This window comes from Anomaloglossus baeobatrachus, chromosome 12 (genome assembly GCF_048569485.1).
Source record: "Anomaloglossus baeobatrachus isolate aAnoBae1 chromosome 12, aAnoBae1.hap1, whole genome shotgun sequence".
NCBI classification, from domain to species: domain Eukaryota; kingdom Metazoa; phylum Chordata; class Amphibia; order Anura; family Aromobatidae; genus Anomaloglossus; species Anomaloglossus baeobatrachus.
Genome location: NC_134364.1, coordinates 50,031,434 through 50,046,981, shown reverse-complemented (window position 1 = coordinate 50,046,981; position 15,548 = coordinate 50,031,434). Strand labels below are relative to the sequence as shown.

At 52.6% G+C, this 15,548-nt stretch overlaps 1 protein-coding gene and 1 long non-coding RNA gene across 3 annotated transcripts in view; one reads left to right on the top strand and one right to left on the bottom strand.

Annotated features, from left to right (window-relative positions):
* The window catches only part of LOC142258648 (uncharacterized), a 297,016-nt gene that overhangs the window by 16,493 nt on the left and 264,975 nt on the right, over nucleotides 1-15,548 (bottom strand). The gene's annotated exons all lie outside the window — the stretch shown is intronic.
* PELI2 (pellino E3 ubiquitin protein ligase family member 2) overlaps nucleotides 1-15,548 on the top strand; it is an 82,894-nt gene that overhangs the window by 34,695 nt on the left and 32,651 nt on the right. For both annotated transcript variants that reach the window (XM_075331285.1, XM_075331284.1), the window contains exon 2: nucleotides 7,321-7,450. In XM_075331285.1, the coding sequence (XP_075187400.1) occupies nucleotides 7,321-7,450 (130 nt within the window). The remainder of the gene's footprint in view (nucleotides 1-7,320; nucleotides 7,451-15,548) is intronic.

Genomic DNA, 15,548 nt, shown 5'->3' with positions numbered 1-15,548 from the left:
GCTTTTACGACTGAGTGAGATAATATCAGGTTCTATCGTCAGTACGATTAAGTGAGGACGAGGAGCCTAAATACCAGTATAATGGGAGCATAAACATCGCTAATTCTTGTTTTCTCCCCCACGACCACTTCTGTCTCTGCTGCTTTTGTTTCCTTTGATCTCGGGGAAATAACCTGAATTGCTAGACAATTGGCTTCCTTGTTTTCCCTGGTGGTTGCTCTCTGCGGGATTTACTTTGTACATAAAATTACATATGATTTTCAGGGCTAGAATAGAAAAGGGGTTTTTTTTTTTTTGTTTTTTTTTTGTTTTCTGTAAGATTGAAGCAAGTTTTGCAATAGTTTCCACCCCACATTAGAAAACAACTCTGAGCAGCTGTAATCTGGTCTTCTGGTTCTTTCCTGTCGTTAATTCGGACCAAAAGTGTCAGATTTCCATGTCTGAGTTCCTGGCTTGGATGATTGCCACTGATTTAAAGGGGCGTTCTGATAAGACCCATCTATGTTCTGGATGGTTGGGGACCCACCCCATTATAGAAGATTCCCCTGAAAGGTTCGCTTGCAGTGCGGCTGAACATGTAAAACGCTAGTTCAAGCATAGACATGATCTACTGACAGCTGCCATCTCTAGGATCCATACTGATTTTGTGACCACTATTGTCAGCCGCCTCATCCGCATGGAGGTTGATATAGAGATAAGTGCTCCTGTGCTGTCACCGCTCTACTTCTATGGTGGACTCGTAAATGGTCAACTGTGCTTGGCTAACTCTCATGGAAGTGAATAGAGAGAGCTGTGCGCGTGCACAGCCTCCTCTATTCTCTGGTTGGCTGCGGCGCTCTTGGTTGGCTGCGGCGCTCTTGGTTGGCTGCGGCGCTCTTGGTTTGCTGCGGCGCTCTTGGTTTGCTGCGGCGCTCTTGGTTTGCTGCGGCTCTCTTGGTTTGCTGCGGCGCTCTTGGTTTGCTGCGGCGCTCTTGGTTTGCTGCGGCGCTCTTGGTTTGCTGCGGCGCTCTTGGTTTGCTGCGGCGCTCTTGGTTTGCTGCGGCGCTCTTGGTTTGCTGCGGCGCTCTTGGTTTGCTGCGGCGCTCTTGGTTTGCTGCGGCGCTCTTGCTTGGCTGCGGCGCTCTTGGTTGGCTGCGGCGCTCTTGGTTGGCTGCGGCGTTCTCTGTTGGCTGCAGCGCCAGGTGCATAGGTGCAGCTCCCAAAGGTGCAATTCACATTTATCAGCCATAAATGCGGAAGGAATAGCCCTTTAGGTGTTTTACATCAAAAATACGTAGTAACTTGTCAATTCTGGATCCAAAACCTGTCTCCGACTTCTTCCCATTTTCATGCATCCCCCCTCCCCCCTTTCGAGTGACCTGACGATAACTCTCGCTCCCTGTGTTTTCTTGGGCTCACAAAGCCTCGCAGGATAAAGGGATTGGAAATAGGGGAAATGATGTAAGCAAGAGCCAGCGTGTTAATTAACAATGAATGCGTAATCTTCATTGAGCCAACTGGATATCTAGCATGTGCTTAAGCCACTTATCCCTGAACATGCCGAAAAGATTTTGGCTCTTGTGACAATTCAAAAAGGATGTTAATGGTGGAGTTAGTAAAAATATAAAAAAAAATATATGTGCCTGCGGGGCTCTGGAGCTGGGGGTGCGACAAGGGCCTGCGGCGCTCTGAAGCTGGGGGCGCAACAAGGGGCTGTGGGGTTCTGGAGCTGGGAGCGTGACAAGGGGCTCGAGCTGGGGGCGTGGCAATGGGCTCTGGGGCGCTTTGGAGCTGGGGGCGCGGCAAGGGGCTGCGGGTCTCTGGAGCTGGGAGCGCGACAAGGGCCTGTGGGGCTCTGGAGCTGGGGGCGCGGCAAGGGCCTGCGGGGCTCTGGAGCTGGGGGCGCGGCAAGGGCCTGCGGGGCTCTGGAGCTGGGGGCGCGGCAAGGGCCTGCGGGGCTCTGGAGCCGGGGGCGCGGCAAGGGCCTGCGGGGCTCTGGAGCTGGGGGCGCGGCAAGGGCCTGCGGGGCTCTGGAGCTGGGGGCGCGTCAAGGGCCTGCGGGGCTCTGGAGCTGGGGGCGCAGCAAGGTGCTGCGGGGCTCTGGAGCTGGGGGCGCGACAAGGGGCTGCGGGGCTCTGGAGCTGGGGGCGCGACAAGGGCTGGCAGGTGTCTTTGCAACACCCTAAAAGCGGGAGACGTCCCCTCACTGGGAAAGTTTTGTGTTACCGGAATTAATGAAAAACCCTGTATAAACACAGATAAATATGTATATGATGGTGTGCTCAGCACATAGTTTCTAAAGGGAATCTGTCACCAGGTTTTTGATATGTAATCCGATAGCAGCATGATGTAGGGGCTGGCACCTTGATAGAGCTGCAAGTTACACTTATGTATGGGACAGCCAGGATGCTTGTATATAAAGTGAAGGTCGTCTCGCGCACAAAGCTGTTTCAAGCATTTACAATAACTGTTTTTGGTTTTTTTTTTTTTTTTTTTTTGTTTGTTTTTTTATTATTATTATTATTATTATTATTATTATTATTATTATTATTATTAAATAATATTTCACATCAAAGTGTATTAACCCTGACCGCATGAAGATTGGTACAACAAATTATTATTATTATTATTATTATTATTATTATATTTATTTTATTTTTTTATTACAAGGGTTTAAAAAAAAAACCTCCAAAAACTTGCCGTTTTCACACTGGTTACTGCTACTATTTTAGCCTTCCTTCCTTTCAGTAGCTGCCTCCTCAGCAGTCAGGATTACTAGGACATCGCTATGCACAATCACAATAGGTGATATCACCGCTCACCTCCTCCCCCTCCTGCACCTGTGCACACGCTCATTAGATGCTTCAGTCTATTGCTGCTAATGCAAATGTGAATTTCTTGAAAGTACAGGTTGTATTTATCAGCAACCTTTGTGAAAATTTGAAGATTTCAATTTTTTTTTTCTCTAATACAGGTTGAAAAAGGAACAACAAAAAAAGGGGGGAGGGGGAGGTTCCCTAAATGTTCACTTTTTGTTCCTATCTGTTCCTAATTTACAAGGAATATGATCTAATTGTGGTAAGAACAGGCTCGGTGTTCAAGACGAAAAAATCTGAGAGGGTTAAATATTTGAAGGGGAGGGGTGGGAGCTTTCTGGGAAACGCGGGACACATGGGAACTGCTCCCAAATGACTTGGGAGGTTTTCATGGAGGTTTGGGAGGAACTGCGGTCCCATGAATAAAGGTTAATGCCGGCTTCCTCTGTGGTACAGCTGTTCATGTGAACGCACACGAGGAAGTCTTCCTCCTGCCATGTTGGGAGCAGCCGTCTGATCACTCCTGACTGCAGGATGAAACGCTCTCCACATCAATGGCTTCTTTGTGCTCCGGCTCCAGGTCTCCCTTTGTGAGAACACGCTTTGTTTTATTGAGGCGGTTATTAAACTGTGTGTGGTAGAGGAATTCCCAAAATATGTGTTTAGACGTCTAAATCTTCCACGTCAAGCCCCCATACCCGGAGACAACCGCTCTCCATTCCCATCCCTTCTTCTGTCTGTGCCATGGATCAGTGACTCTGGAGCACCAGACTAATGTTCCTTGTCCTCCTCATTCTTCATGTTAAACAAGTCTTGTCAGCTCCCACCTGAAGAGGAGACGTGGGTTTACCCGGCTCCACCGACACCACCTGGAGCGTTTCTTAAAATAGGCGTCTCTTGTTCGATCGTCAAGACCTTCAACTTAAAGAACATCCAAGACGATACCAAATGGGACTCTTGAGAAGGTCTCTGATGTCCCTCAAATTCTACTCTAAATCATGTTATCAGCTTGACATGTGGTGAAGGCCGATATGGCGGCTGTTGTAACTCCACCGGACACTGGTACACATTGTTAGTAATGTGGGCAGTGGGGATATGCAGCTACAAAAGTGGCAAATTTATTATTCAGGGGTTACGGAAAACTGGACTATGGCAGCGGTGGCCCGGCTTATCTCAGTGAAGCACACTGGAGTGTGGTGTTCTTGTGTATGACTTGGCCTTCCACCATCATTACGTGTCCTACAGGGTGGTGGTCCATGATTGAGAAGATCCCTCCTCTGTTTCAGTCATTACAAGAACCCTGGTTAGTGTTGGGACACAGAGGAAGGAATACAGGATAGCACTTGAGCAATTGGCATCCTCTTTGAGGTGGTCTTAGTCCACCATGAGCAAGAGCTGCGCCACCAGCCCATAAGCACTCTGGCCTGATAGACTGTGGGCTGGTGGCGCAGCTCTCGCCCATGGTGGACTGTGGGCTGGTGGCGCAGCTCTCGCCCATGGTGGACTGTGGGCTGGTGGCGCAGCTCTCGCCCATGGTGGACTGTGGGCTGGTGGCGCAGCTCTCGCCCATGGTGGACTGTGGGCTGGTGGCGCAGCTCTCGCCCATGGTGGACTGTGGGCTGGTGGCGCAGCTCTCGCCCATTGTGGGCTGGCGGCGCAGCTCTCGCCCATGGTGGACTGTGGGCTGGTGGCGCAGCTCTCGCCCATGGTGGACTGTGGGCTGGCGGCGCAGCTCTCGCCCATGGTGGGCTGGCGGCGCAGCTCTCGCCCATTGTGGGCTGGCGGCGCAGCTCTCGCCCATGGTGGGCTGGCGGCGCAGCTCTCGCCCATGGTGGGCTGGCGGCGCAGCTCTCGCCCGTGGTGGGCTGGCGGCGCAGCTCTCGCCCGTGGTGGGCTGGCGGCGCAGCTCTCGCCCATTGTGGGCTGGCGGCGCAGCTCTCGCCCATGGTGGGCTGGCGGCGCAGCTCTCGCCCGTGGTGGGCTGGCGGCGCAGCTCTCGCCCGTGGTGGGCTGGCGGCGCAGCTCTCGCCCGTGGTGGGCTGGCGGCGCAGCTCTCGCCCGTGGTGGGCTGTGGGCTGGCGGCGCAGCTCTCGCCCGTGGTGGGCCGTGGGCTGGCGGCATACACCTAGCCTTGCTAATCACGTTCCTTTAGGCAGAAATACTTACTAAACTGACCTTCTTCTTAAAGGAGCTTGTGAACACGTTTTTACAGATGTGAGTAGTGATGTGTAATGTGTATTGACACTTATCCTCAAGCAAAATTATTTATTTTTTTTAAAGCAGTGAAACATATGCAGATCAGGCTGGAAGTGCACAGGGGGTGTGTCAGTGTACTGCAATGGCTCCTTGTAAATGAATGCACACTCCCCCGGTCTACTTCCAGCCTGATTTGCATTCGGCTTCTACACTTGATTTCTCATGACTGGCGCATAAAATCATTGCAAAATGGTATAATTTGTATAAGGGGACAAGCTCCTATACAACCCGGCCACCATACTGCTTCTGTATGTAAAAAGCAGCAGATTCCCTTTATTTTGCTAGTGAGAGGTCCTCTATAAAGTCTGCAGTTTTTGCTCTTTTTTTATTCTCGCTTCTTCCGCATATGCATTTTTAGTTTTAAATCTGCCACACAGGGATGTGGGCCTTTTACTAATGATTCTGGGCTTTATAACAAGGGGGCGGGGCTCATAGGGTTATCCTGCAGAGCAGTCTGAAGACACGCCCCCGAGGATCCTGTGAGCAACGCCTACTTGTACAGACCATAAAAATGAGCACTAAATTAAAAAGGCCCAGATCACTGGGACTGTATGGTGGATTTAAAAAAGAAAAGCATTTGCAGGGGACAGTGGGTGAGAGGGGAAGGGTGTGTTTTTTTTTTTTTTTTTTGTTTTTTTTTTGCAACTCGTGACATCTCACTGCATGATGTTTTCGGACATTTTCTTGTTTTGCCATCGTGTTGAATTTGCAGGAATCTTGAAATAAAGAGCCCCCGGGCTGGATTTTTATCTTGTTACTGCATGATCTTCTCTACATTTTACTATGTATTCTGCTTCCATTCCCTAAAACTGCTTACTGTGAGTGAATAGAAATCTTGTGTATTTCCAGTAGTAGGAGTTAGGGGAATGGCACCTATGTACTTCTAAAATTAAAGTAGCCATAAGCATATCAATTTTAATCATTGAGCTAAGGCTAGGTTCACATTTCCGTTGTTTTGCATCAGTCACAATCTGCCGCTCTGATAAACAACGCAATCTGTTTGGCGGATTCCGTTGTTTCCCATAGACTTTTATATGAGCGGCGGATTGTGATTTATGCCCTTGCGTTCCATCCTCCACCCTACTGATCAGTCGTGGAACGACTGTCAGACGGCAGGAGCGCAGAGTGTAACGTTTTTTGAGCAGCAGAATCCTTTTGATTTCGCTGCGCATGCTCTCTCTCGGCGGTCGAACGATCAGCTGATCACCTGGCGGCCGGCTTCTGTGAGCGATCAGCTCATCTCCCGGCGGCCGGCTTCTGTGAGCGATCAGCTGATCACCTGGCGGCCGGCTTCTGTGAGCGATCAGCTGATCTCCTGGCGGCCGGCTTCTGTGAGCGATCAGCTGATCTCCCGGCTTCTGTGAGCGATCAGCTGATCTCCCGGCTTCTGTGAGCGATCAGCTGATCTCCCGGCTTCTGTGAGCGATCAGCTGATCTCCCGGCTTCTGTGAGCGATCAGCTGATCTCCCGGCTTCTGTGAGCGATCAGCTGATCTCCCGGCTTCTGTGAGCGATCAGCTGATCTCCCGGCTTCTGTGAGCGATCAGCTGATCTCCCGGCTTCTGTGAGCGATCAGCTGATCTCCCGGCTTCTGTGAGCGATCAGCTGATCTCCCGGCTTCTGTGAGCGATCAGCTGATCTCCCGGCTTCTGTGAGCGATCAGCTGATCTCCCGGCTTCTGTGAGCGATCAGCTGATCTCCCGGCTTCTGTGAGCGATCAGCTGATCTCCCGGCTTCTGTGAGCGATCAGCTGATCTCCCGGCTTCTGTGAGCGATCAGCTGATCTCCCGGCTTCTGTGAGCGATCAGCTGATCTCCCGGCTTCTGTGAGCGATCAGCTGATCTCCCGGCTTCTGTGAGCGATCAGCTGATCTCCCGGCTTCTGTGAGCGATCAGCTGATCGGCCGGCTTCTGTGAGCGATCAGCTGATCCCTTCTCTCTCACGTTGTACAATGTAATCCGCTTTCTAATTCCAATTACTTTCATCCGTTGTACAACGCATCAGTCGCAAGCGTCGAGCAACGCAGGTGACTGATGCAAAACAACGGAAATGTGAACCTAGCCTTTTATATAGCGTCCCATAAAATGCAGCAGTGCATGATCCAAGCTCCAAAAAAAACCCTGCTCCCCTCTCCGTATATTATAATCTGAAGATCCTATGGGAAGGAGAGGGTTAATATCCCGTGATCTTCATGACTGCTGCATGTGATCCCGTCCTCGTATTATAGTGCGCTTTTGTTTATCCCCTCTTTGTTGTCCTTCTTCTCGCAGGTACAATGGCTGCCTTCCTAATGGAGACCGAGGCAGAAGGAAAAGCAGATTTGCACTGTATAAGCGGCCTAAATCCAACGGCGTCAGAGCCAGCAGCGTGCACGTGATCTCCACTCCACAGGCCTCCAAGGTGGGTGACTGCTTGTGCTTATCTCTGAATATTTGCTGCTGCTGATCGTCACTATGAAGGTTTTGTGGGGTCTTTTATGTTATAGCCTTATTCCTAGCTATATGGGACCCCCCTCTCCCCAAAATCAGACAGGCAGCCATGTGCACTCACCACTCCAATTCATTGACTGCCAGATCTGCCACTTCCAGAGACCCGAGCAGTCGTAGATTGGGGACTTCAGGCTCTGTTCTCAGGATCTTTGGGGTCCCAGCGATCACCCATCCAGGGCAGACCCTTCTAGCTTGTCACTATGTCCTATGAGCGGACAGCTTTCCATGCCCTGGAGATGGTAACTGTAGTGCATGGCACAAGTGGTGTCCAAAGTCACGGCCTCTTTGCAGTGGAGTCTGATTTTTTATTTTTTTTTTGTAAAGGGCATTCCCCTAAATCAGTACTTCATTGTCGATAAGCGATATACTATAGAAACTGAAAACTATTCTAAAAAATTGGGTCGTTGTGAAAGACTTAGAAACTGATGGCCTCCAAATGAACGCTGGTAGATGCCGAAACGTAATACATGGGTCCACGTTATTCTTCTCCAAACCGATCCAATAAAGTACACCGCCATATGGTGCTGGCTTCACTCGCTGACATTTACTCCAAAAGGTTATAACATGGAGTCAGGATGACGCTGCCAATGTGGGAGGAAAGAGGAGTGCATGAAAATCCATATTCACACTGTGTCCAGATGGTAGCACGGTCCGAATATCCCGGACATGAGGGCTGTGCCCGTCTGCTGATCATGTCAGGTCGGCTTATAATTTGGAGACCAAGGCTTTGCTCTAGCGAGGTGTGACGTTCCCACATGTGATGTGATCTCTAGCCGGTGCCCTGTAACTCTTAGCATGCACTGGCAGTCTGCGGAGAGACTACAACTCTCAGCGGGTACAGAGCCAGAGCATAGGGACCCCTGGATTATTTAATCTGAGGGGGGAGGGGAAATATATGCTTGTATCAGCGTTATCAGCCAGTCTACTGCGGGTTCGTCATATATGTTAGGAGCAGATTAAGTGGTCACCAGACAACGAGAGAGAGAGACCCGGATCTACCGCTGAAACCGCGCGGATCCGGATTTTTGAAGTCCGGGCCCGCTCAACACTAGTCATTATGTCTGGCTGGGGTCCGACACCTGCCACCACTACCCATCAACTGGTTTCGGTGTCGGTGGTGGTAGCAGGCGTCCAGAAATGCTCCGTTCCGGCACTGCACTGCACTGCATCAACTGATAGCGGCTGGATAATGCACATCCGCCTACAATTCAAATCAATAGGAGGTGGGTGTGCAGTACCCGGCCACAGCCGCTATCCGTTGACTGGGCAGCTCCGGATCTGAGCATTTCTGCCACCATTAGCACCAAGAACGGCTGGTGTTGGATGGCCAATCAGACATTGAGGGCCTATCCTAAGGCTAGGCCATCAATGTAATAGTGGACATCTTTAATGGCACTCACTGGGGGGGGTGCACTTTTTGTCTTGCATTCTTTTCTCATAATGGGTAGGGTGAAGAATAGTGACAACTGGGTGTTAATTTAGGCATGCATTTCCAGGAAGAGTAACAGAGGAACTGCACAACATAGATATTTTAGGGTAAATGCAATTAAATATACCTTCTCATACTATTTACTGAAACTGAAGTTTTAGATGCAGAAGTCACAACACCGGATAAACTCGTATTATTACGACCCCCGCTCACAGGGCGAGACGTGTGCACGATCAGCTAGAGCTATGGCCCCCGCTCACAGGGCGAGACGTGTGCACGATCAGCTGGAGCTATGGCCCCCGCTCACAGGCCGAGACGTGTGCACGATCAGCTGGAGCTATGACCCCCGCTCACAGGCCGAGACGTGTGCACGATCAGCTGGAGCTATGACCCCCGCTCACAGGCCAAGACGTGTGCACCATCAGCTGGAGCTATGGCCCCCGCTCACAGGCCGAGACGTGTGCACCATCAGCTGGAGCTATGACCCCCGCTCACAGGCCGAGACGTGTGCACGATCAGCTGGAGCTATGACCCCCGCTCACAGGCCGAGACGTGTGCACGATCAGCTGGAGCTATGACCCCCGCTCACAGGCCAAGACGTGTGCACCATCAGCTGGAGCTATGGCCCCCGCTCACAGGCCGAGACGTGTGCACCATCAGCTGGAGCTATGGCCCCCGCTCACAGGCCGAGACGTGTGCACGATCAGCTGGAGCTATGACCCCCGCTCACAGGCCGAGACGTGTGCACGATCAGCTGGAGCTATGGCCCCCGCTCACAGGCCGAGACGTGTGCACGATCAGCTGGAGCTATGGCCCCCGCTCACAGGGCGAGACGTGTGCACGATCAGCTGGAGCTATGGCCCCCGCTCACAGGGCGAGACGTGTGCACGATCAGCTGGAGCTATGGCCCCCGCTCACAGGCCGAGACGTGTGCACGATCAGCTGGAGCTATGACCCCCGCTCACAGGCCGAGACGTGTGCACGATCAGCTGGAGCTATGGCCCCCGCTCACAGGCCGAGACGTGTGCACGATCAGCTGGCGCTATGTCCCCCGCTCACAGGCCGAGACGTGTGCACCATCAGCTGGAGCTATGACCCCCGCTCACAGGCCGAGACGTGTGCACGATCAGCTGGCGCTATGTCCCCCGCTCACAGGCCGAGACGTGTGCACCATCAGCTGGAGCTATGACCCCCGCTCACAGGCCGAGACGTGTGCACGATCAGCTGGAGCTATGACCCCCGCTCACAGGCCGAGACGTGTGCACCATCAGCTGGAGCTATGACCCCCGCTCACAGGCCGAGACGTGTGCACCATCAGCTGGAGCTATGACCCCCGCTCACAGGCCGAGACGTGTGCACCATCAGCTGGAGCTATGACCCCCGCTCACAGGCCGAGACGTGTGCACCATCAGCTGGAGCTATGACCCCCGCTCACAGGCCGAGACGTGTGCACGATCAGCTGGAGCTATGGCCCCCGCTCACAGGCCGAGACGTGTGCACGATCAGCTGGAGCTATGACCCCCGCTCACAGGCCGAGACGTGTGCACGATCAGCTGGAGCTATGGCCCCCGCTCACAGGCCGAGACGTGTGCACGATCAGCTGGAGCTATGTCCCGCGCTCACAGGCCGAGACGTGTGCACGATCAGCTGGAGCTGTGTCCCCCGCTCACAGGCCGAGACGTGTGCACGATCAGCTGGAGCTATGACCCCCGCTCACAGGCCGAGACGTGTGCACGATCAGCTGGCGCTATGACCCCCGCTCACAGGCCGAGACGTGTGCACGATCAGCTGGCGCTATGGCCCCCGCTCACAGGCCGAGACGTGTGCACGATCAGCTGGAGCTATGTCCCCCGCTCACAGGCCGAGACGTGTGCACGATCAGCTGGATCTACGACACCAGCTCACAGGCAGAGACGTGTGCACAGTAAAGGTACCTTCACACTTAACGACGCTCCAGCGATCCCACCAGTGATCGGACCTGGCAGGGATCGCTGTAGCGTCGCTACATGGTCGCTGGTGAGCGGTCAATCAGGCAGATCTCCTCAGAGATCTCCGCTGTGCTTCGTAACCATGGTACACATCGGGTTACTAAGCAAAGTGCTTTGCTTATAGTTACCTGATGTGTACCTTGGCTACGTGTGCAGGGAGGCGGCTTCTAGAAGCTGCGTATTCTGGTAACCAAGGCAAATATCGGGTAACCAAGCAAAGCCTTTGCTTGGTTACCTGATGTGTACCTTGGTTACCAGCGTCCACAGAAGCCTGCTCCCTGCACATTTAGTTGTTGCTGTCTCGCTGTCACACACAGCGATGTGCGCTTCACAGCAGGAGAGCAACAACCAAAAAATGAAGCAGGCCATTCAGCAACAACCAACGACCTCACAGCAGGGGCCAGGTTGTTGCTGGATGTCACACACAGTGATATCGCTAGCAACATCGCTGCTACGTCACAAAAACCATGACTCAGCAGCGATGTCGCTTAGTGAGACGTGGCCTTTAGACCAGCCAAGATGTGTATAAGATCTGGAGGAATCATGCGCATGTTCTGTGCAGTATCGGCTGAAGACGCAGAAGTGAGCGGCACAAGACAGCCCCTTTAAGTGCAGTTGTTGTTATCCCCGGCGGTCTCTCCTCTTATGACGTGCTGCCTCGGGGAGATGTTGGACGCGGCAGAAGCGCCTTGTATTTTTCCGCCACTGTCCAGGATCCGTACATGAACATTTTGTTCCCGCTGTCTCGGCTGCTATATAAGGAATGTGATCTGAACGCTCGCACATGTGAAATCCACCCAAACATCTGCGGAGAACGTGAGGAAGCCCCGACCGCCCCCTTGGAGATGGGACCTGCATTACATTTCTGAGGTCGCAAGGAGCTTATGCATAATTGAGTTTATTGGAAAGTCTGATTCATTTGCCAGGAACAAAAAAAAATCTATATTTTCCTCATCCAATATTAATGGCGCTATATGTCTGGCGCATCTTTTGTCTCAATCGCGGGGTGTTTTACAGCTGCTCTGTATTGTCTGCAGACCGCCACCTATTGTTCATGGCTGAAGTTCCTGGGAATTAGGATGTCGGGCACATTATAGGTCTGGGAACTTATTGAATCAGGATCTTAGTTCATGCCTACCCTTGTTGATTGCTGGGGGTCTCTGATGGGGACCCCCCCCTCCTTGTAATGCTACGAACAGCGCTGGAACCTTGAAACCATGCTCTGCAGAGCGCCAAAATACACAAGTCATACACATTTTTTGGTTGTGTGTCGCCCCACCCTTACCCCTACATTGTGGAGAGGGGGATGAGGAATAGCTGTAGACCGGCATTGGGGTCTTTTTTTACTTCCTACACGTCCTGGGCAAAATGCTTTCCAGGCAGGAGCTCCGGGGAAGTGCTCCGGGGAAGTGCTCCGGGGAAGTGCTCCGGGGAAGTGCTCCGGGGAAGTGCTCCGGGGAAGTGCTCCAGGGGCTTCTTTCACAGCAATTTAGGAATCGGCAGTTCTGATGACGCCTAGACTATGTGTACATGGGTTGGGAGCAGATTTTTCTATGATCATGGATGAACATTGACGGCTTCTCTGGATTTGATATTGACTGCACGGAGCTCAATGAAATGTGTAACCCAATCCGCAGCATTTCCACAGTGCAATCTGCAGCAGATCCGTGCTGAGCGGGCACACTCATATCTGATAGAGAGGAATCTGCTGCAAATCTGAAATAAATGAAGCAGATTTTTTCTGCAGATTTATTACCTCACTGTACGTCTGTTACTGTGTGGAAACCTTGTTGCGTAGGGTGGATGCCATTGCTGAAATATGCTGAGGATAGTCCACCCGCCAGCTGTAGCATATCCGCTGGACATGGAAATCTGTCACAGATCTGTCAATGAAATCTGGTGACCCCGTGTGTTTGATACAAGGAAGTGACCTTTAACCTTTCTCCGTGCAGCCTGACCGAAGATGAGAAGCGCTCAGAGATGCAGGGCTCCTGAAAACCGGCTAGAGATGTGATGGGGTCGGTCTCGTGTCTGAAGGGTGATTAGCGAAAAATGCATAAATTAATTTACATTGCAGACCTCAACCGGTGTTCATTTGTGTTCATGAATCTGCTGTAATCTCCCCGGGGGCTCGGCCCCCAGTCGCTGTAGTCTCCCCGGGGGCTCGGCCCCCAGTCGCTGTAGTCTCCCCGGGGGCTCAGCCCCCAGTCGCTGTAGTCTCCCCGGGGGCTCGGCCCCCAGTCGCTGTAGTCTCCCCGGGGGCTCAGCCCCCAGTCGCTGTAGTCTCCCCGGGGGCTCGGCCCCCAGTCGCTGTAGTCTCCCCGGGGGCTCGGCCCCCAGTCGCTGTAGTCTCCCTGGGGGCTCGGCCCCCAGTGACCGTCCCTCGATTCCTCCTCTGATTGTTTCCAGCGACTTGATTTAGATCATGAGCAATCTAATAATACAGGAGGGCATTTGAGAACCCCTTTTGCTTTCTGTCTGTATAGTCTGGCCCAGTAGCAGATGGCAGCTTGTACAGACTATAGGCTGCTGTAAGAGCAGGGAATTCAATTTTTCCACAATCCTGTATTTCTATTAAATGGGTTCGCTCAACATTATAAATGGTTGAAATTGTGAAGTGTTAGTACACATTCTCTAAGTTATCGCTTTTACAATGTTCTCACTAATAAGGGGGGGGGGGGGGGGCAGATGTCTATTACGCCACTTGCGGTGTGCAGCCAGGTTATTGGGGGCCGTCACTGCAGGGTCCTGCTGGGGCTGATGGAGTGGTGCAGCTTTGGTGTTTGAGCCCTCCACAAGCAGGGACAGGCCCCAGCAGTGAATGATGGGGATTGTAGTGGGGAACAGTCTGTGTGAGTGCACGGGGCGATAATGAAACAGTCCACACCAGTATTGCGGCTTTAAATTGCCTTGCCTTTACTTTTGGTACTTAGACCCGCTGGTGCCGGTTCCAGGTGTTCCCGCGCCCCTTGTTCTCCGTGCCTGCGGTGACCTGGGGTGGCTGTCCTCCGTGCACACGTGGTTGAACTCCTGTGGCCTGGAGCTATTTGGAGTCCCTTCTCATTAGTCTTGGTCCTACTGCAGACAACCTGGACTATTTAAGGGGTTCAGTCCCCGGTCCCCTCTTCGCTGCTTGTGCTTCAGACTTTTTGGGTTGGTGATGGACCCTGGAGATCTTCTCGCCCGGCAGAGTTAATAGCTCACCATAAAGTGTCCCACTGTCCTCGGGTCTGCACCCCGTCTTGTGCTGAGTCCTGTGAGCCTTGGTTCAAGACTTCCACAGGCGTCCCGCGGTTTCTGGAGTCTTACACTTCCACAGGTAACCCACAGTGCCTGGAGTCCTGGTTCCGTACTCCACAGTCACTCACTCATATTACAGCACTCCGGTGTTACTTCAGGTCGTTTCTGTACTTTCCTCCTCACAACTCCTCTACTCCTTCCTTCAACCTACTCGACTTCACTTCTCTCCTTCATTAAAACTCAACGGACTACTTCCTCCCGCCAACTTCCCAACTGACCACTGGCCCCTCCCCCTCGCTGGGTCTCTCCCTACAGATTGGGTGGCTACTATCCAATCAGTGCCATCCCTTTTACCTGTTGCTAGGCAGTTTCCCAGTCTGGTGTTGGGGTTGTGTATGTAGCCTGAGGGTGCTGGTGTACTGGCCGGCACGGATATTCCGGAGTTTGGGTTTCCACTGGTTACATTTGTGGCACCTGGCACCTCGGGGGTGCTACATAAGTACATTGTAAGCGCTGCCCTTATCACTGGACCGGATCACATTCAGTACTTCTTTGCAGTTTTGGTCTCAGCATCGCCCACCGGAGCTGTGAGCTCTCCTATGCAGCAAGCAGTCATGCTGCTGACCTCAACTGTCAGTCATCAGGAGTGCACCGCCCCCGGCAAGAGGAAGCTCGGGGGCAGAGGAGAGGTGTACTCCTGAAGAAGGAAAAGATTGACAGAAAAAGCAGTTGAAGAGTAAAGGTGGTGTCACACATAGCGACGCAGCAGTGATCACGACCAGCGAGCTCACCTTATCAGGATCGCTGCTGTCGCTACATGGTCGCTGGTGAGCTGTCAAACAGGCAGATCTCACCAGCGACCAGTGACCAGCCCCCAGCCAGCAGCGATGCGTGGAAGCGTAACTAAGGTGAATATCGGGTAACCAAGGAAAGCGCTTCTCTTGGTTACTCGATATTTACCTTAGTTACTAGTGTCCGCCGCTCTCACGCTCCCTGTTCTCTGCACTCCTAGCCACAGTACACATCGGGTTAATTACCTGATGTGTACTCCAGCTACGTGTGCAGGGAGCAGGGAGCCGGCACTGGCAGCGTGAGAGCGGCGGACGCTAGTAACTAAAATAAATATCGGGTAACTAAGGAAAGGGCTTCCCTTGGTTACCCAATGTTTACCGTGGTTAAAGCTTACCGCAGACTGCCAGAAGCCAGCTCACTGCACATTCAGTTGTTGCTCTCTCGCTGTCACACACAGCGATCTGTGCTTCACAGTGGGAGAGCGACGACCAAAAAATGAAGCTGGACATTCAGCAACAAGCGGCGACCTCACAGCAGGGGCCAGCTCGTTGCTGGATGTC